Raw genomic sequence first — 19572 nt, 5'->3', positions numbered from 1 at the left:
GGTACACTAAGTATGTCCATTACGCCGCTCTGAATTGTTGCTACATGCAATTTTTTACTTAATGCTTTTCGAAATCAGTGCTTATCGAAATATCTCTCCATCCTTCCAACCTTGCCAAGGCGTCTTCGCAGTGTTTCTTCGCGGTTTGGTACGAATCCGATCCGAGATTCAAAGATCTTGGGAACGCCTTTCCAGCTGCAGTACCGGTTCCATGAGCAAGGTCCCCCAGGACTTGCACAGCGGCGAGTGGATCGCCGGGCTGCTTTCCGTTGTAAGCTAATGTAAAGAGTCGGATTGTTTAGTTGAAGTTTGAACACCGGCCAAACCAAAGTTGATGCAAACCTTGGAAAACGGCGTGCCGCTCCTCGGTCAACTTCTGGTAGTCCGCAATCCGAGACACTGGAGGAACATGTTGGGTATCCTTCAAGAATGGAGTCCTAAAGTACCCAAGGTCGATGCAGACGCTGTTGATTCCAAAGGGTGCCACCTCGTCGCTCAGTGTTTCTGAGATACCGCGGAGAGCCCATTTCGTTGTGGCGTAGAGGCCGCCGTAGGGGACAGATCTTTAGAATGCTCAGTTCTAGTACCCACAATTGAGGTAGGAATTATGCGTACTGCCAGCCACCGATCGAACCCATCCACATGATCATTCCACTTCGTCTCTCTCGCATGTAGGGAAGGAAGGCTCTGGCAACATTCAAAGCTCCAAAAACATTGGTACTACGTGTGGAATCACCGAATCAGTAGGCAACTAGACTAGGTAAGGTTGAATATAACGACTCACTTGAATTGCTCGAATGTCTCCTCAGGCCTTTACGGGTTAACACAAATCCGAGTCAGGTATCAATTCTCCTCGACGCAAAGGTACGCACGTGTTAGCCTCGATAGCACCAACCAACATATATCCAGCGTTATTCACCAAGACGTCGATCCTTCCATAGATACCCACAGCAGCCTTTGCAATCTCGTGAAGTCGATCCAGAGGAGCAGTCACATCGAGTTCGATAGCTTCCGCGCCCTTTGCTTTGAGATCCTCGAGCTTGGAAACAGTTCTCCCTCTCGCCGTGGCAATAACTTTATCACCCCGAGCAAGGGCTGCAAGCGCAAGGTCTCTACCGATTCCGGACCTAAGGGCTCATTGGGTGTAAGTGTCAAGTTGATAGCAGGGAAGCAAAGAGTTAAGAGACTGACGAGGTGCCAGTGATAAGCCAAACGAGGTCTGTCGACATTGTATACAGTAGGATGTTGAAAATGGGGGTGTTGGACAGGATAGCTGCTCCCCATCCGCGTCCAATTTATACTATAGCACGTTGGATTCCCAGAACGGCGACATGCTCCGAATTCGGTAGTAAAGTGGGAAACATTAGACCAGATGGAATGTCCGGGCTTCATCTCCCTGACGGGCGCCTGATTGCTTCGTAAATTCATGGAAGGAGAAAGTTCCACCAATACATCGAAGACCCCGTGGTGTTTCTATACGAGTCAACTTTCGGACACGCGAATGATAGGCACTGAATATACCTCGTCAAACGGGGGTTCAGACGATTCGCGCTGACACCGGGGTGGTCGGAATCCTGAATTTAGAGACAGCAATGCTATATAGCTGTTCTCGACAAGAGATGTTTCCCAAACCCCAGAGAACACCCGACTTCGCCGGAGGTCCCTATCCGAAGTTGGATCAGGCGTTCTGAGAACAAGCCACAGGCTCTGCGCTGGTACTTCAGCCTTGAATGAAAATCCCGTCTCTAAGCGCCCGTCCACCCTATACAGGGCCTGCTCGTTTACAGTCCGGACTTCCGGACTTCCTAATCGCCAGCCATCTCTACCTTATCAGTACAGGTACAGCCATGGCAAGACCATGTTTGATGCTCGTCCGATTATCGCCACGCTCGATACTTGACGCAGGAACCGGCCAACCATTGACGCCAAAATTCTATTCAGAGAAAAACCCAGTGCGTGGACGTGCGATTTCAACAATACCGCACGACCTTTTTAGTCAAAGCTCAAAGCTGCCGAATCTCGCTTTCTTCACGCCATCGAGCAAACTTGGCCAATACAGCCGGCGTGATCTGTCGTTTAGTAGATTTCGCAGCGTTGACGAAAGCTTCACGAGACACCTAACGAAAAGTCAGCCCAAGCCCCAATTCCGCAGATAAAGAGGAACGCACGTGAGGAGCGTTCATATCTTCTCTCATGGTCAACAAAGCAGCCTCTTGACAGAGGGCAGTAATTTCAGCACCAGAGCATCCCTCAGTCTGCGATGCACATCAGTTTTGATCTCCTCCTCCCTAGACAGAAAAACCACTCACGAGGGTTGCAAGCTCCCTAACGTTCACATCCGGCGCAACAGTCATACGCTTGAGCTTGATCTTAAAGATTTCTTCACGGCCAGCAAGATCCGGTGGCCCAACATAGAGAATACGATCCAGTCGGCCGGGACGCATCAATGCCGAATCCAGAGCTTCTGGTCGATTGGTGGCAGCGACCACCGTGACACCGACCAGTTCCTGCACGCCATCCATCTCGTTCAAAAGACTTGTCAAGACACCCTCGTGCGAAGCGCCTGAATCCTTTTCGGAGGCTGAGCGGGAGACTGCAAGCGCGTCAATTTCATCCTGGATACATTCGTGGTTTAAGGGGGGTCACCAACTAGACAAGAGAGAGAGCCACGTACGAAAAAGATGATAGAGGGCGAGGCTGCCCGAGCTTTTCTGAACACTTCCCGGACTGCCCGCTCAGATTCACCAACGAATTTGTTCAGTAGCTAGCAAGGAGATCAGCGTCATCACCTCCATCTATCCAGCCGAACATAAACTCACCTCGGGACCCTTGACAGCCACGAAATTCACACCACTCTCGCAGGCACATGCCCTAGCCAAGACAGTCTTGCTACATCCAGGCGGGCCATACAACAGCACGCCCTTGGGTGGCTTCACGCCAAGCCTCTGGAACGCCTCGGGATGCAACAGCGGCCATTCGACGGCTTCGCGAAGTTTCTGAATAACCTCCGCCTGTCCTCCAATCTCCGAGTACCGAACGGCAGGCGTATCGACGAACAAGGATCGCATGGCGGAAGGCCGAACCATGGGAAGCGCGGCGTCCAGGTCCGCAATGTCCAGAATCAACCCTTCGTCCTTGGAAGAGGTGGAGGTGGGTCGTTGGGAGACCCAGCGCTTGATCGCGATTGTGCCTGCTTCGCGAACGACGGCACTGAGATCGGCGCCTACATAACCATGTGCCCGAGAGGCGAGAGAGTGAAGTTGAGATTGGGAGATATTGTGAGGTGTTTTGGCCAGGAGGACATTGAGGATGGAAAGTCTGGCTTCGGCATCGGGTATACCTAAGAACGTGGTAAGAGACTTGTCTCAGAGGATGAATTTCAAGACCTACCGATTTCAATTTCTCGGTCAAACCTTCCGGGTCTTCGCAGTGCGGGGTCGATCGCGTTCGGTCGATTCGTGGTCGCGACCACGACCACCTTCCCCCTGGAATCATCGTCGTCCCCACCCATCCCATCAAGAATAGTCAACAGGGTAGCAACGACACGTTTCTCGACTTCCCCGCCAGCACCATCCTCCCGGCGAGGGACCAGGGCATCCACCTCGTCTAGAACCACGATACACGGGCTTTTAGCATGAGCTTCCTTGAATACTTCTCGGAGTTTTGATTCAGTTTCGCCGTGATACGCAGAGGAGAGCTCAGGTCCATTGATGACGAGAACAGAAGATTGAGTTGAAGATGCAATGGCTCGGGCGAGATGCGTTTTACCGGTACCTGGGGGACCGTGCAGGAGAATACCGCGAGGGGGCTTCAAGCCTAGATCCGAACGTAAGTCCTAGAACAGGTGTCGCGACGCGCGATACGCACCGAAATATTTGAAGAGGTCTGGTCTCGTCAAGGGGATTTCCAGAAGGTCGCGGATTTCTTCGATCTGCTTCGATAAACCACCGACAGAAGAATAAGCATCTTGAACAGACTGGTGGGAGAGGGTCTCAAATTTGGGCTAGCATGGTGTTAGAACCCTAGTCCATGAGCGTTGAAAAGAAGACACACCTTTTGTGGGGTAGACGGGGAAGTCTCAAACGCGATTTCTAGGTCCCAGCTTACAGTCCAGAGTTGGAGCGACGAAACCAAGCTCATGTTCCCCATCTCTGTTGCCAAGTCCCCATCGGAAGAAGCAGAAAGGCGGACGACAGAGAAACATCGTTCCTTGCCTTCGAACGAGACCTTGAATGTCTGATTGATCAAGATGTACTTTAGATCGACTAGATATGCCTGGTCAGCTGGAATGTGTGCATGATCAACGTGTACGGACCTAAATATTCTCGTATCAGCAGAATCAGCCATTCGAGCTTTTGTCCCTTCTCGTCGTGAGACGGGTCAGGACTAAGTTCCTGAAGAAAAATCTTCTTCGCTTCCTTGGCATGCTGAACCGAAGGCAGACCTGGCGGTTTGGTTGCAGATGCAGGACCGGTCAATGGATATAATCGTGCTGATTTTCCTGGCTGCAGTCCAGCAGTCAGGGCATGGGATTGCGAGATCGCCAAGGCTGATGGTTCACCTATTCAGCTCAAAGTCCACTGGAGTAAAAAATTACAGAGACTCACAGTCCAACGGGACGTCCGAAGATGGCCAAAGGGTTCCGACTGCGATTTCCTGTGATCACTGTTCAAACGCTGAACATTTTTCACTCCTGGACAGTTTCGTCGAGGCTTACCTTGGTACCAGAAGAAACTTGAGTCGGGCCAACGGCCACAACGTCCCCGGTAGATAGTTTGTTCGCTTTGAAAAGATCGGGATTTGCAACGACTCTCCTCGCTGTTCTGGGACCTTCGTCGTCGTTCAGGAAGACGTTAAATGTTCTCGCCAGTATCCCAGACATCTCTGCCCTCTGAGTCTTGTCCTATTGGCCCTCGTTCGTTGGCGGGAGCTCGATGGAGATGGTGGTGAAGGTCAAAAACCACATTCCAATTCCGACGAATCCCAGCTTGAACTCAGCGCGGCTTCTACGCGGCTTCCGCGTCGGAGCGGAAGCTGTTAGCCGTCAGTTCACCCTTGCTCATCGTCATCAACGTCGACCAACACACTCTCGCCGTTGTCAGTGACGTTCAACGACGGCCAATGCGGGTCCTAAAACTTGGCTTGGTCCTGACGCTCTTGGCCTCATGTAGAGCTGAGCTCTCGGAATACTTTGACGAAAAGTTGACAATTCGGCCGCTCGAGGATGGAAAGGTCGCGTCAACGTTCGCATTCACGACATTATTGAAGGGCGCAATGCCCAGAGACCCTGCCAAACTGCACGAAGACGATGCCTGTGAGTAGCACTCTCTCCTGTTTGAATAGCCCAAAGTTAAATGACCTATAGCCCAGCACTATACCTTGTTCCCCCTAGGCCTTGGCCAAATCTTGCGCGAATACGGGGTTGCAGAGCTCCATCTGTCTCTGAACGCGGGGAAGTGGAACTATGATAAGTGGGGGTACCCACTCGAACAAGATGTAGGCACAGGCGCAGAACTATGGGCCTGGATGGGCGACGGAGCGGTCACCAGGTCAGTGACATCTCCACACACTTCACTTGTCCCAATTCTGACGGAATTATAGCGTTGATGACCGGTGGAAGAGCCTCCGAAACGCGCTTGCAGGCCTGTTCTGCTCGTCACTCGGTCGGCTAGACGAATTAAGGACCACCTCCCCTGCTGAAACCTTCAAACCGGAAGGATCTCTTCCCCACACCGCGACACATCAGCTTCGCCACGCCTCTTTGCCGTCGGAAAACGTCTGTACAGAGAACCTTACGCCTTTCCTTAAACTTTTGCCATGTAAAGGTCTATCTGGCATTGCCAGTCTCTTGAATCCCCACCGGCTGTTCGATGCGAACTGGCACGGTCTCGGTGTACACGTATTGTGGCACCAGGACGAAGGCGTTGAAGTTCGATTAACTTTCCAAACTGTATCGGATCCATTACGGTCACCTCTCGTCACCAAGCAAGGTATGTAAGGCGTCACTCTAGAAGGTCATAACACCATTTCTAATGGAAACCAATAGATTGGTCTCTCGAGAGTCTGTTCAACAGGAAGATCGAGCGGGCTTGCCCCGTTGCCCGTTCCAGCGAAATATCAGTCGTATTGCCTACCAATGACGAATACTCAATTTACCCGGAGCCTTCCTCCATTCGCGACTCTGTAGCTCTTTACGAAACACAAAGCGGTATGCACCTCTTATATGACCATAGCATTAAACTCTGACGCAATTGATAGTCGAGAAGCCACTCAATATCGCCATGGAATGGGCCATTAACTTTGATCATTGTGGGCACCCTCCCATCGAATTCTCCGTCTGCGTTACTGATACTCTTCCCAGTGGCTGCTGCTCGCAATCAGAAGCCTCAAACTTCGCTATCCGTCCAACGCACTCTCAAAGAAAGAAGCCAACTGAACGGCCAGTTGTCCGTGTCGTTGACCAACCATGACGAAACTACGCTAGAAGTACTCTACCTGGAAACCATGCCTTGGATTGTCCAGTTTTACCTGCACACACTAGTTCCTCGCGTCAACGGGGTCGTCCAAAGTACGTCTTTCTCCAAGGATAGTGACACAATCCTGACGTCTCCGCCAGATGAAGCCGTTTCGAACATCTCCTACATCCCGGCCATCCCCCACTCGAGACCGACCACCTTCCAAGCCGTCCTCACCATCCCGCCCAAGTCAACTCTCCTTCTCACGATGGACGTCACCAAAGCTTTCCTCCGCTACACCGAGCACCCGCCGGACGCCCAACGCGGGTGGGATCTACCGCCGGCTATCATCCTGCCCCTGAACGATAACGATAGCAACGATAACCTTCACCAGGCACGAATATATACACCGACCCTGCTCGTCGATCTCGCGACACCCGACTTCAGCATGCCCTACAACGTTATCATCTTCACCTGCTCCCTCATGTCGTTCATCTTTGGCAGCATCTTCAACCTGTTGACCAGGAAATTTGTAGTTGTCGCGTTGGACCCCCCGAAATCGAATTGATTGATATACCCCTCCCCCCTTGCATCCCTGTCTCTGGCTATCTTTACACCGAACCGTGGCTTCTCAAGTTCTTTTTTCGACTCGAGCCGCGCCCTCCGCTTGTCCATCCTCGCACCCTCGAAAGGTTATCAACGTTCTTTCATTTTGATGCCGGGCTTTATCAGTAAAGAAAGCATCATCGTCGAAACTTCTCTCTCCGATGCCACGACCCTTTTTTGCCCTGGACACCTGTTATCTTTCGGAAGAGAACGGGTCCAGGTGTGGGGCTGAATACCTTCTCTCTCTCTCGTCGGTGGTGAGGTGTTTGATAAGTAGCACTAACTCAAACCAACAGACAAAAGTCGTGCAACACGTTGTAGAGGTGAGTTTAAAGTCCCAATGGCTGGTATCTTACCTACAAGTCCTTGTGTCGTCTGGCGCTTATCTATCTAGCGAGTCAGCTTGAATAGGCCCCAATTGACAGGACCTTATCGCTCCCCCTCGTCTTTTACCTGTTGCGGAGCACGGGTATTGGTTATCTACACTTGACACCCACTCTCCGGCATCAGAAATAAGTTATCCCAAGGGTACTTTTACTTCCTCTTACCTTTTGCAAACACGCCATTCATTCATTATCTTCTCGTGAAGCCTGAACCGACAATACATAACGCCCTTGCTCTTCGCGCCCAGATCCCTACCGGCCGGGTCCACGTGAACCCCCCTTTCAATACTTAGCACCGTCACGAAATCATTGGCACTGGCAGGTATCGCCACACTCCCAATGGAGGCATTCTGTGACAAGCTTTGAGTTTGTGCCTCGTTGGAAGGAGAAAGCAAAGCTTGTTTTGCTCAATCAGAATCCAATACATATATACTTACTACGTGACAGGAAGCAGAGGCGGAATCGGAGGGGAAGACGAAAGAACTGTGACGACGTTCCTACTAATGCAGCACAATACCTCGTTGGACTGGAGTTTATCGGAGTGAGAATAGGCCAGACATTTGGTTCCGTTGTTGATATGAGGCCTCGGGGGATGCGGTCATGTCCTTCGAAATCAGGGGGAGGGACTGAGGAGGGTGTAATTTGGAGCGACAAGCACGCTCATTGTTCAAGTTTTTGCCCAACACCCGTTCCATCACTCCCGTCCAAGCCCGACTTCCAAGCCTGGAAGCTCGGATTTGTGGGGCCTGACGCTGTTGTTGTCTTTTCGCGTTCCTATTTCGCCATGACCGAATAACGTCGACGGTCGCTCAGGGTTTTTGTATTAACCGAGAACGTTGACTGAATTGTCCAATGGAAATCGGGGGTTAAAAGCGACAGCAGGTTCTTTGAAATCACAACGTGCCCGACAAGGGGGGTTTGAACAGCAGGGAGGGGAGGGGGAGGGGCTCCAAAGCGGTAACGAAGTGTGATCCCATGTGACCCAACGAACGATTTGTTACATACAGTACAACCCAAATTCGATTGCCTTAACCATCGGAACGGAGGGAGAAGGCCACCCAAATCCACACATGTGGCTAATCTCACGAATCTTGGGTTGCTAGAACGGATGAGGTTATGTACAGCTTGGTGTGATGTATATGATGGGTGGTGGTGATGATGGACCGAGTTTGCCAGTAATTCGCCGCATGCCCTTTAAGCAACGATTGGTGGGTCTGGCTTGATTCGTACAAGTGGTTACCCAAACTCTTTAAAAAGCTCGTAATCTCATCCGCCTTCCCAGCTGATTTATGCCCCCTCGCATACCGCTATAGACGCCATAAGTCTCGTTCCAACTGCTTCATCCCCATTGCTCTCTCTGCATACTCTATTCCTCTGTTCGCTCTGTACCAACCCCCTCGACATAGACTTCTCCATCCCGTTCATCGACGTCGAAGATTATGTGTCAACAAATCGCGTGCGTATTCGCCACTGTCCTACATTTTGACCTTCACATTTCTAACCGTGGCCTACCCTACTAGTGAAGGAACACGATGGTCGCGATGCGGTGTCCGTTTAGCTCTTCATGTCCAACCCCCCGTTGGAGATACTTAGGCTTTCTACAGCATTTCCAGCGGCACCTAGTGGTAGCGATCTACGACTGCAACTCAACGCAATGCGAGAAGAGCTATATCCACCCACGACACTGTCGACAACCCACCTGCATTAAAGTGCGTACATATTGGATTGCCTTTCCGCGCCCCCCGCTTCCGCTCTTCCAGGACGCCGTCGGGGGTGTTGTATCGCCGTTTCTGATGCCTGTTCCACACAGTTGTTCGGGGCGGAAATTCAGAAAGACATCGATACCGTTGACGAATTCTGTTACCAATGCCGAACAGCCCAAGCACGAGCTGCAGGTATCCGGCTGACCTGACCCTCTCCGACGGCCAATAGCATCTTTGAACCGATACCTCCCCCCCGATATACCACCCTCGCACGTTGCACGTTCGACTCCATGTTCAATCAGCCTCACTCCACACTGACCGACGACTCCGATGACCAAAGTATGAACCTTTCACTTATACCCCCACCCCATTGTATCAATGCAAGTGTACCCTACATAATTCTGTAATATTACGAACACCTCTTGCTTCCCAAACCGTCCTACTTCTTCCGCAGGAACACACTCTCAAAAGAAGCCGTGTAGGTTCTAAACTTCGGAGTGGTGCAATAGAAACATAGAACTCAGCGCCAGGGGGTCTGCTGATCACTGCTGTTACACCCTCTTCTCAACGCGACTTGAACACATGTTCGATTTTCCCTAGTCACGTTGGGACGGTTCGTTCCCTTGCTGCCGGGAACGCGGAGTCGGAGAGAGAGGGGCTGAGGGACCAACGGAGGAGATTGGCGATGACGTCGGTGCCAGGCGAATGATCTGATAAATTCCTCCTTCCCATTTCGATACGCTTGGTAGGGGCGCCAAGACCTACCAAGCGAGGTGGCGACCAGCTGAACGCGAAGCGTTCTGGACCCTGGGTCGGATGGAAGGACTTCGAAAGTGGACCACACCAGCCAGCAGAGACCAAACGAACGAGGGGGGAGCGGCCTGACCTCGTGTATTCGTCAGATGGTTCCCCCTTGGCACCACCTCCCTGGCGTTAAAGGAAAATCTATTTCCTACCATCCTCGAGGGGCTGCAGCCACGGCATGCGGCAAGGAACAGTGGGTGGAGATTTCATCCCTCGACTGTTCGAAAAACTCGTGTCAAGGCTCGATTAGCTCGACTACGGCTTCAACTCGGGAGTGAGATGGGCAATTGCCATTCTCTTTGTCGAATCTTGGGAAACGAGGAGCTGTAGTCCTTTGTCCTCCCCGCTTTGGGCCGAGTAATTTCGGAGATACGGAACTAGCTTTAGAAAGCTGAATTCAACCGTTGTGAAATTGTAGTAAGCGCCCAGGGAATTTTTAAGGTCCTTCCGCGTTTGAGCCCAGCATCAAGCTCTGTTGAGCTTCACCGGCTTTTGTATACGACATACAACGGTGAACTCCACTCGAAATTCCTTTCGTTGTCGAGTACTGGGGGACTATTGTGACGTCAGAGAGAACGCATAGAGAATGTTTGCATTTGAACGGCTAATCGGGTTCCCTGGACTCGAGTAAAAGGCGCTGAAAACAATAGGATCCCTTCAAGTTGACGTGAATGGAGGCGGCCTAGGTCGCCGTGCCCACAAAATGACGAATGGTTCATTCCCAGGTCGGCTCTACTCGATTAGTACCTACGTACGGAACTCGTTACTCGAGAATAGATCTCGAAGCGCCTTGGGCGTTTATATCGGCAACGGACATCAATTGGGGATTCTCTGTCCTCTTCATGGAGGTCAATGAACTAGACCGAACTGCAGGATTATGGGGTAGACGCAAGAGCCCCTGCGGACCTTGACATTTACCAAGCATCCGTATCCTAGAGGCTACTAAGTATAGCTGGCCGGTACAATATAGGTCGAGTGCGCGAAATTTAACAGCTCCACTCTCCTTGTCCTTTTTCAGCCCTCCAGTCACATTTCCAAGCGCACTTCCCCAAAAACAGGCATTAAACTTTTATCACAACTTTGAGGTGCGGTAAGTCGGCGGGAAAAAGTCAGGTATAGTAGTTTTCACTGGCAAGTGACGTCGATATCGCGTATGTGGACCTCTGAATTGATGTTGGATATACTGGCTGCATCCCCATCGGTTGTGACAGTGTGAAGAGAGCAATAGGGCGCCGGATGATAACCTAGTTTTTGAAAGCTGGCCAGTGCATAAAGGTGTATAGCCGGTGAAGAGGGAGTTCCAGCAGTCACAGAACCTTTCGAGCCGAAAGAACCGTACTAGTGCTCCTTGGCTGCACAGCTACGGTTCATTCAATGGAAGTACTCCCAACAAAGGCCAAATACCTCAGTTATAATAAGCTGAGCATTCGCCTTGTAGTCCCGTTTAGACAAAGTTCGTTCTCGCTTCCACCCATAGTAATCACCAGTCTTCTGGTCACAGGAAGACAAAACGAGTAAGCCTCAAAAGACTTGAAAGGAAAATACACTTAGAGAAATTTGAAATGCAATTCTATGCGTGGCGACCCTTTCTCCCAACCGACTGGCCTTCGTCGGGGCTCCAACGTTCCCGCAGGATTTGAATTGACAAGCGCCTGTCTGTTGATCTGCACTGTCAGCGCGAGAGCAGCCAGGATATACATCTCCACGACCATAGCGGATTCAGCTCTTATCACTGTGGCGTAAGGCGTCAACCTTTCGACACGTTTACTGCCTCCTGCTCTTATCCGTCCTCAAGCTTCTCTCTATAATTGCCAGTGGCTGACGATAATAACATCTCATTCCACAGCCTTATCAATCCTCCGCTTTTGTGACCACGAAACGAACGAATGAACCATCGCGGTGGGACTGTGCGGGTAAGGCGTCTAGTATCTACGCACCACCTACCCTGCATATTTGAAGATATTGAGACTTGGCAACTCCTTCAATTGACCACAGGACCAAAGCCAAAACAGTCTCGAGTCCACACTGCCCTTAAGTTCATCTGCGTCGTAGATCTCTGCGAAGACTGTACTAGTCTTGCCGGCGCCTTGGAACGCCGAAGCTCGACTTCTTCTCCCAGAGAAAATAGACTTTGATAAGTCCTGCCGCGAGGCAAGACCTCATCTGCATCACGATAGATAGATAAGTACAACTGTATGCAGAGATAACGACGCCTGCTCTGTGATGATCTCCGCCGCACAATCATATACTTTCCGAACGTCCCACATAGTATGTAGACGCTCAAGAGTCGAACCGGGTATACAGTCCCACGTCATCACATCTGGCATCCCGCGAACCTTGAAAGAAAAGCTGGGATCACTCATCTTCGACAGGGGGAAAGTCCAGACTTTCGAGGGACACCTGACCACGAGTTTTACGGTACCTCGAATACACTGCCGAAAGTATTTCTTGGACCTTCCAAGTCCTTCCTTTTTCCACTGACAGGCTGTGATTGCGAGAGAGTCAAATCACAGAAACGAAGAGTAAGTACTTAAGGCTGTTAAACATCCCGCATTTAATTCGTGGAGTGAGAAGCAGCTGTACTATATGTTAAAATGAGTAGGTCTTCACATTGTCACCCGCTGGCTTCACACGTCCCTATCACTGAGAATTGTGATAGGCTGCGCTTCTAATGAAGTACTGCCGCGCCAGGCCGTAGAATGTACAAGGTGCAGTCAGTCGCACAGAGGTTTAGAGCAGCTGACTGAAGGTGCGATCCTCTATACGAGAGGAACGAGGTAAACAAGCATCTCGGCCAATAGTAGCACTGTAAAGTCGCCAAGCGGTGACCAATGGTGCATCAAAAAGATTTGAAGGGACTCTAATGGCGGTCCTAGGGTTTACGACAGATGTCCAAGCGTGACCACCATGCGATGAAATAGAACTTACAGGCCTGCGTAGATTTACGACACGCGTTGAACGAAATAGGGTAACGTACCTTCTAAAGCCTTTCCCTAGAACACGAACGTGCTGCGTGCAGCCTGGAAGGTTACATCCATACTCCCGGCCGGGAAGCTTGGGCAAAGGGCGTGGTTAAATGAACTGTTATTTGAATGAGCAATGTCGAAGCCTGCGAAGCTACGCCCATGCCAAATCCCAGGGTGGAAAATACGAGTACGGTATGGTCAAGGGTTTCTTCGAGGGTGGTGGATGTTGCATACGAGAGCTTTAACACCGCCGAGGCCCATTTTCAGAGACATCCTCGAACATGGGCATTTTTCACCTGTCGCCGTGCAGACGTACATTGCCGCGGAATGCAACCCTGGTTGGGATTGGCGCCCGTTCCGTTTGTTGACGCAGTTCGATGGGTCTGGACCTAGTTCGTCAATCGCTCCACAGGGCTTCCATCCGGCATCGAGCTGACTGACCAAGGACCTCTATAAATGGTCAAGAATAAATAGGTTTAGCGCATCAAGTACTAGTAATCGGCTTCCCTTCCCCAATCATATCATGAACCAATGGATACCAGATAGTCACAAATCAATAACAACTTCGATACGAAGAGCCGCATGCGAGAAGGGCATCAGGCGTTTTGACCACCACGCTTCGACTTCGACCCTGAGCGTGCCCAATTCAAATGGATATCCCATTCGTCACATATCGATCTTCTCCTGGCCATAAATATCATCGGAAACGCAGCGGAAAGACGCGTGTAGCTTGGGTGCCCTAAAAGGGAATGGACAACGAATGCGCAGGTTGGAAATAAATGAGAATCCCGTTACCTGATATGGCCCGTAATTTCATCTGGATTCTGAGCATGGCAAGGATGAACACTCGTGGAGATTACAGTGATGGCATCATTTCGATCTGATGGCAAAGGGGCGGGACGCCCAGAAACGGGAAGGGGCGCGTCAAGTACCGGAGCACCCGGGCGCAGAGGCATTCTTCAGGTTCGAACCCGTCTGGAAGTTCCAAGTCACCAACCAGAATGATAGCAGACAGCATCAATAGCAAATTCAAGTTGACCTGTCACACCCACTTGGGCACATCCCACCCCAATTTGACACGATTGAATCCTTGGGGAAAGACGAAGGCTGGCGAATAGCAACCCGCCTCGAGGAATTTGCATCCCATGGTGGCGGACATTGGTATGATCATGAGTCGAGGACCCTGTCAATGGCGATGGGCACCAAATGCAACAAGAACCCCATTTCCAGTTGAAGGTAATATCGAAACTGTCGATCATAGTGACGACTTCCTCGTGTAGGGTCCTTTTCAGCGATGGTACGAGATGGAACTCTGCTCACATGGGCGATGGACCTTATGGAATGTGTGTTCGGGTTCAACTGCTTTCACCACACGTGTTGTAGGTGTGTCGTTCGGCTGCAGGAACGAGGATTAAGGTAGTCACGGTGATGCTGTGGGTGCACAGACTCGAGCGGGAAGGGCGATCGAGACCTGACAATGTCCCAAGCGGATTGAAGGTGGTCCTAGAGGGACTCGCCTTGACTGTGATCCCGGTCCTGAGTGCAACGAACTGAAGCCCTGGCTTGATCCCGAGTAGAAGTGCCACGGGGACGTTGTCTTGCCGAGGGGGTGGTTGGGACTGAAAACGAGGAACAAAATACGACAATTTCTTGGGGACGTCGCGCCGTTTTCTTCGACTACTCGTGGGCCCTGAGCATGAGGCAATTCATGTCTCCATGCAACACCATCCAGCCACCATATGACTGTCGAATAGCTTTCGACATAACTCCCCCAAACAGGTAAGGTTGATGTAGCCTCCCCAAGTCGAACGTGGAAATGGATTATGCGACGGGTCTATTGGAATATAATATTCGGAATGACAGGACTGTAGTCGAAGGTCTTCCTCTAGTGAGCGTGGTTCTTGTGGTGCTCTGTGATTCAGCAATGTTAGTCTCCCATGCGGCCCGGCCGAACGAGCGTCAAACGTACTCAAGTGCACTAGCAACGTCATTGGCGTCAGTAAAGGAATTGCAAAGACCAGAAGCAGTTTACTCACAGTTGTAGTCGAGGGTATAACCAATTCCGAACAAGCCAACGATCAACCACACCAAGGGTGCTCCAGAGGCGTTCTTGCCGTCGAAGAACTTGGCTTTGAGGCCTCCAACACGGGGGGTAGCCTTGCCCTTGGGCAGCTTGCTGTAGAAGTCAACGAGAGGACCAAGGCTAGCTCCAGAACCTCCCGACTAGTCGCCCCAATTCACCAATTCGTCCAGAAACAAATTTCCCAACAACGAGCGCGGTTTCGGTCAGTTCGACGTCGTTCAAAGGGGTTCTGGAGGACTTACGACGAGCTTGGGGGTGGCGATTTTGGGTGGGACGAGGCCACCTAGGGAACGGCGAACGAGGGAGGCGTGCATCTTGGGATTTTGGTGTGGTTGTTGTCGCAGTCGGAGTGGGTCGGGAACACTAACGATGAGCTGGTGATTGCTCTTGTTTGTCATCACCGTCTACCACGCCAAGCCAAAAACACAGCCACTCAAAGCACCGTGTTCGCGTTGATTTGGATGTCGGGGCTGCTAGTGTCCGACGGATTAATGGACTCCCGCTTTGTTCTGGGCTTCTCAGGGAACGACCATTGTCCGTCAGTTCATTGTCAAAAGAACCCGCCAGAGTCATTCATTGTCCGCACTCTGGTGACCTCAGTGCCACAAATCTCCTTTTAGGGGGATTTAACCACAACCGCGTTTGCGTCTGGAAACCCCATAAAAGCCGGTGTGTGTGTGTGTGGGGGAAATGTTTTCTTCAAGACAACCACCGCCGTCGTCGTCTTCTTCAAGTCAACTCACACGCTTCAACAACGCCATTTACAACTCTAACAGGTTTTATTTCGTTCATTGGTTCTTGACGCGCATCACGCTCGGCATCGGGTCATCATGGATTCAGATTGGAGAGAGCTAGATCAATACCTTGCTCTGAACGATGAGGAGTTTGCGGCGATTTTCGGCTCAGCGTCTGGAGACCGCGTTGGCTCCCAAAGTCGAACTATGGAACCTCCCGTGCAGCTTGGACCAGATGCTATCGGAGATGATGTCTCTCCCCCGAAAGGCATCCATAAACCGAGCGCTCACAAAAAGCGACGCAATCGAAACCGAAAGCGCTACGCTTGTAGCCATCCCGGCTGTACCTTTTCAGCTACCTGGAAGGCTGCGATGATACGCCATGAGAAGAAGCACAGCGATCCTTCATATGTGTATGTCCCGGCGAGGGCGCGGCAGACTTATAGTAGGTGTCGCCACTGTGGCAGCTTCTCTAAGAGGACTGGGCATGGGCTAGTAGGGGTACCGGTGGATCCTTTGCACAGTCAATGGAGAGGGATTGATATACCCGGGGGTCAGGGTGGTGTTCAAGGCCACATCAACTTGAATCAGAATACGGCGTCGTCCTCGAACGTCAGGGGTTTTTCTAATACAGGCGTGGATGGTTTCTTTATGGGTGGGTCGCAGAATCTCCCCATTCCCGGTCCTCAGGTTTTAGATTCCACTGCCAATGCCGCCGTGAGTGCATTAGCATTGGCACCGGCTGCGCCTGCCAATCAGTATGACTATGTTCATCCTAGGCCTAACATTGTCGACTTTGACTTCTCGGCCGCTCCTGCTGCTTCATCATCAGCTGCTGGTCCCAGTTTCCTCGGCTGGTTCGAATCTGGCTCAGAGCCGGGCCATCCCCTCGGTACCGGTCACGGTATTCGAGCACCTGTCCCTATGCAAGGCTATAACCAGGCCCAGGCCAGTGACTTGATCAACTCCGACTTTGACAAGTGGCTGAACTCTGGTTGGGAAGGTGTCGCAGGTCCTGCATCGGGTGCACCTACTAACCCCGCCATTATGCCTGCGGAGACGCATCAAGTTTTCCAACAGACTTTGGATTTTGAGGGGTCCGGCGGGAGTGATTTGTACGGTGCGCAGCAGGCCCCGCAAATGGGAGACACAACTACTAGTGTGACGGCCGGTGATCAGCAGCCTCAGGGAGATGACGATTTGGGGAAACTCCTGGAGTTCTTCGACTGGTCGGCTGACTCGGATGATGGGAGTGTTCAAGCAAGTTGAAGGGGGTATTTGCCAGCTTCCCTCCCTTGACCAGAATCAGGTCTTTTACCAGAGTCCACTCACAAACTGATAGATTAGCATAGAGTTCCCATGATATGCTACCGAAATTGCTTAGACTGACCGGTTTCTTAAACCCTTCTTTTGTTTCTCTTTCTCTTTCTTTTTCTTTTTCTGCCTGCTGTCTTTGTGACTTACCTGCACTCTTTTTAACCTTTGCACCCCTAACGCTCTTTCATCGCATACTCCACTCGTTTGTCAAGTTGGTTCCTCACGTTCCTTAGCATCTCATGTATCTATCTATCTCACGATTAGCTCCTAAATTGTATTCGTAAAATCGAAATTTCCGTTGTTGTGTCAAACGAAAGCTATCAGCTCGTTCCTTGTGGTAGGGTAGGTCCAACGCCAAATAAAGGCGAACTATGAATGCAACAAACCCAAAGAACGTGAACGGGCAAACCGCGGAACACGGCCCGCAACCGTGACGGCGCCCAATACAAAATGGACGGGCGTCTATTTCATTTTGCGGCCTACTACTACATACATACATAGGTCCTGCCAACGGCTGTCAACAGGCTGACAGCCCAGGAACCAGAGTTCCGACACATTCACCGCGATCGTTGCCTTGGCCGATCCGTAAATCTTGGAACTTCAAACAGGGCGATGGCATTTCTTTGGACGGTTGCGCTTTCGATCAAGACGCGACTTATCGCAGCCTAGTAGCAAACCATCAAAACGTCTTTACTAACGCATACTGAAAGAACGTTCTAAATCGACGTTGGTTAATTTTTCGCCCTCCACACTTCGATGTCGACCATCATGGAAAAGGCGCGTTCAGCTCGCCTCAAGAGACCTCGAGTCGACTCTACAAGTTTGGTATCTGAAACTACCGCTGCAGGTGTTGTCGGCGAGGCAGGGAATGTGCTTTCCCGGGACGCTGTGTCAGGCGCCAATGATCGACTGGAAAAGGAGGAAAGACTTGGAGGAGTGCCCTGTTCGAACGTTAGCATGCCGCATCCAAGCGTTACTCGGGGAAAGGTTTGGTTTCGCGATGGGAATGTGGTTCTTCAGGTAAGTATGCACCACTGCACAAGTGCCACACTTCCGAGTTCAATATGTTAATCGTTGAGACCTGGATATTCTAGATCGAAAATGTCCAATTCAGGGTTCACATTGGAGTTATTGAGCGGCATTCAATCGTTTTGAAGGAAAAGCTCGCGAATCTTTCTGCCAGTGGCGAGGATACCGGTCCAGTTGTTTGCCTGGATGATTCCGCGAAGGATTGGGAAGAGCTACTTTTGTATATCTACGATGGTGCCGTGTAAGTATCTTTTCGCTGTCTCTCCAGCAACTCTTTCCACCATTCGCTGATCTCCCGCTTCCACTCACAGCAATCGAAAAGCCGACGAGAATCTCTTGTTTCCAATCATCGCCGCTATGCTCAGGTTAGGCCACAAATACAAAATCACTGCTCTCAGAGATGAAGGATTGGCGAGGATTAAACGGGCCTTCCCATCCTCGCTCGAGTTGTTCTGCAAAACCGACGGCAGGACGAGAAACTGTTTCTACCTTCCGTATGATGGTCAGTTTGCCGACGTTATGAAGGTGATGGTGGAGTTGGGTCTGAAGAAGTGTTTGCCTGCCATGTACTACGCGGCCGTCTGCGACTATCCGACATACTTGGTGTGTATTTCTCTATATCCGTTCATTTAGAGAGATGCTAATGGTGCGTGGCCCTTGGAATTCCGTAGACTATACTCGACCAGAATGCCGATCTCCCTCTGGCGATCGTTCAGACGTTGGCGCTCGGTCATGCAAGGGTCTATCAGGGTATGATGACCCATGTATTCAGCCACCTTATTCAGGGAGTACCAGTCCAAGGATGCGAGCGCAGAGGTGCCAGTGGAAGTAACACACCCGAGTTGAACGCCATCTGTAAGGCGCGTTGCTCTGCCCTGCTGGAGAATTTAGTTGGGCCACCGCTTCGGCTCGACAGGGTGTTGTATCCTTGGGACCATGAGACTTGGTACCATACAAACTTGTGTGGTGCCTGTGCTCGTTTCTGCGTATCTGCTTTTACGGCTGGTCGACTTAGGTTTTGGGAAGCTTTGCCGAGTTATTTTGGGCTCCCTGCTTGGAATGAGTTGAAGGATTTCGTAAGGGAATAAATATCTTGTACTTACATTTTGGTCCTGAATGGATAGGTTCTTACTTCTCAGTATCACTTCCAGTTTCCAACGCAATTCACTCTCCGTATCCAAATCTGCTGCTCATTATTCACTCCCAGTATCCAAATCCCAATCCTATTCACTTCACTTAAACTTCCTAATCTACACCATAGGCTGATGCAAAGCATGCATCGTCCTCGAAAGATTATACGCCGCAGAAATCAACGTAACATGTCTACAGACCCCACCCAAGTCGCGGTCAGTCATTTGTCATCTACAGAGAGAACAAATGGAGACTCACGTAAACCCTTGAACCGCATTCCCCAACCTGAAGAAGAGCATCGCGTCAGCACAGGGTGGTACTCGGGAGCAAAAAATACTAGACTCACGCTTCACCAGCATCA

At 51.0% G+C, this 19572-nt stretch overlaps 6 protein-coding genes across 6 annotated transcripts; 3 read left to right on the top strand and 3 right to left on the bottom strand.

The window, feature by feature from the left end:
• Window positions 1-1229, bottom strand: CC1G_03113 (short chain dehydrogenase; the record flags this gene model as incomplete). Its single annotated transcript, XM_001840832.2, has 6 exons — window positions 1-276; window positions 343-563; window positions 616-720; window positions 785-811; window positions 873-1127; window positions 1192-1229. The coding sequence occupies 6 exons, from the start codon at window positions 1227-1229 to the stop codon at window positions 59-61; spliced, it is 864 nt and encodes a 287-aa protein (XP_001840884.1). The 3' UTR covers window positions 1-58.
• A 774-nt stretch (window positions 1230-2003) lies between these two features.
• CC1G_03112 (AAA family ATPase) lies at window positions 2004-4882 on the bottom strand (the record flags this gene model as incomplete). Its single annotated transcript, XM_001840831.2, has 11 exons — window positions 2004-2117; window positions 2169-2255; window positions 2310-2615; window positions 2675-2764; window positions 2820-3340; window positions 3391-3816; window positions 3868-4003; window positions 4054-4283; window positions 4316-4561; window positions 4608-4656; window positions 4718-4882. 11 exons carry the CDS (start codon window positions 4880-4882, stop codon window positions 2004-2006), a joined length of 2370 nt encoding a protein of 789 aa, XP_001840883.2.
• A 392-nt stretch (window positions 4883-5274) lies between these two features.
• On the top strand, window positions 5275-7023 carry CC1G_03111 (GPI transamidase component GPI16; the record flags this gene model as incomplete). The annotated part of the gene is made up of 7 exons (XM_001840830.2): window positions 5275-5314; window positions 5366-5549; window positions 5602-5990; window positions 6047-6208; window positions 6259-6309; window positions 6362-6568; window positions 6617-7023. 7 exons carry the CDS (start codon window positions 5275-5277, stop codon window positions 7021-7023), a joined length of 1440 nt encoding a protein of 479 aa, XP_001840882.2.
• Window positions 7024-14735: 7712 nt separating this feature from the next.
• Window positions 14736-15314, bottom strand: CC1G_03110 (hypothetical protein; the record flags this gene model as incomplete). The annotated part of the gene is made up of 4 exons (XM_001840829.2): window positions 14736-14828; window positions 14887-14895; window positions 14954-15140; window positions 15243-15314. The coding sequence occupies 4 exons, from the start codon at window positions 15312-15314 to the stop codon at window positions 14803-14805; spliced, it is 294 nt and encodes a 97-aa protein (XP_001840881.1). The 3' UTR covers window positions 14736-14802.
• A 516-nt stretch (window positions 15315-15830) lies between these two features.
• CC1G_03109 (hypothetical protein) lies at window positions 15831-17003 on the top strand (the record flags this gene model as incomplete). Its single annotated transcript, XM_001840828.2, has 1 exon — window positions 15831-17003. The coding sequence occupies one exon, from the start codon at window positions 15831-15833 to the stop codon at window positions 17001-17003; it is 1173 nt and encodes a 390-aa protein (XP_001840880.2).
• Window positions 17004-17807: 804 nt separating this feature from the next.
• Window positions 17808-19168, top strand: CC1G_03108 (hypothetical protein; the record flags this gene model as incomplete). Its single annotated transcript, XM_001840827.2, has 4 exons — window positions 17808-18071; window positions 18146-18321; window positions 18392-18683; window positions 18752-19168. The coding sequence occupies 4 exons, from the start codon at window positions 17808-17810 to the stop codon at window positions 19166-19168; spliced, it is 1149 nt and encodes a 382-aa protein (XP_001840879.2).
• Window positions 19169-19572: the final 404 nt, after the last annotated feature.

The sequence above is a fragment of the Coprinopsis cinerea genome (genome assembly GCF_000182895.1).
Source record: "Coprinopsis cinerea okayama7#130 chromosome 8 map unlocalized cont3.8, whole genome shotgun sequence".
Taxonomy (NCBI): Eukaryota; Fungi; Basidiomycota; class Agaricomycetes; order Agaricales; family Psathyrellaceae; genus Coprinopsis; species Coprinopsis cinerea.
This window is presented reverse-complemented; position numbering and strand designations above follow the sequence as displayed.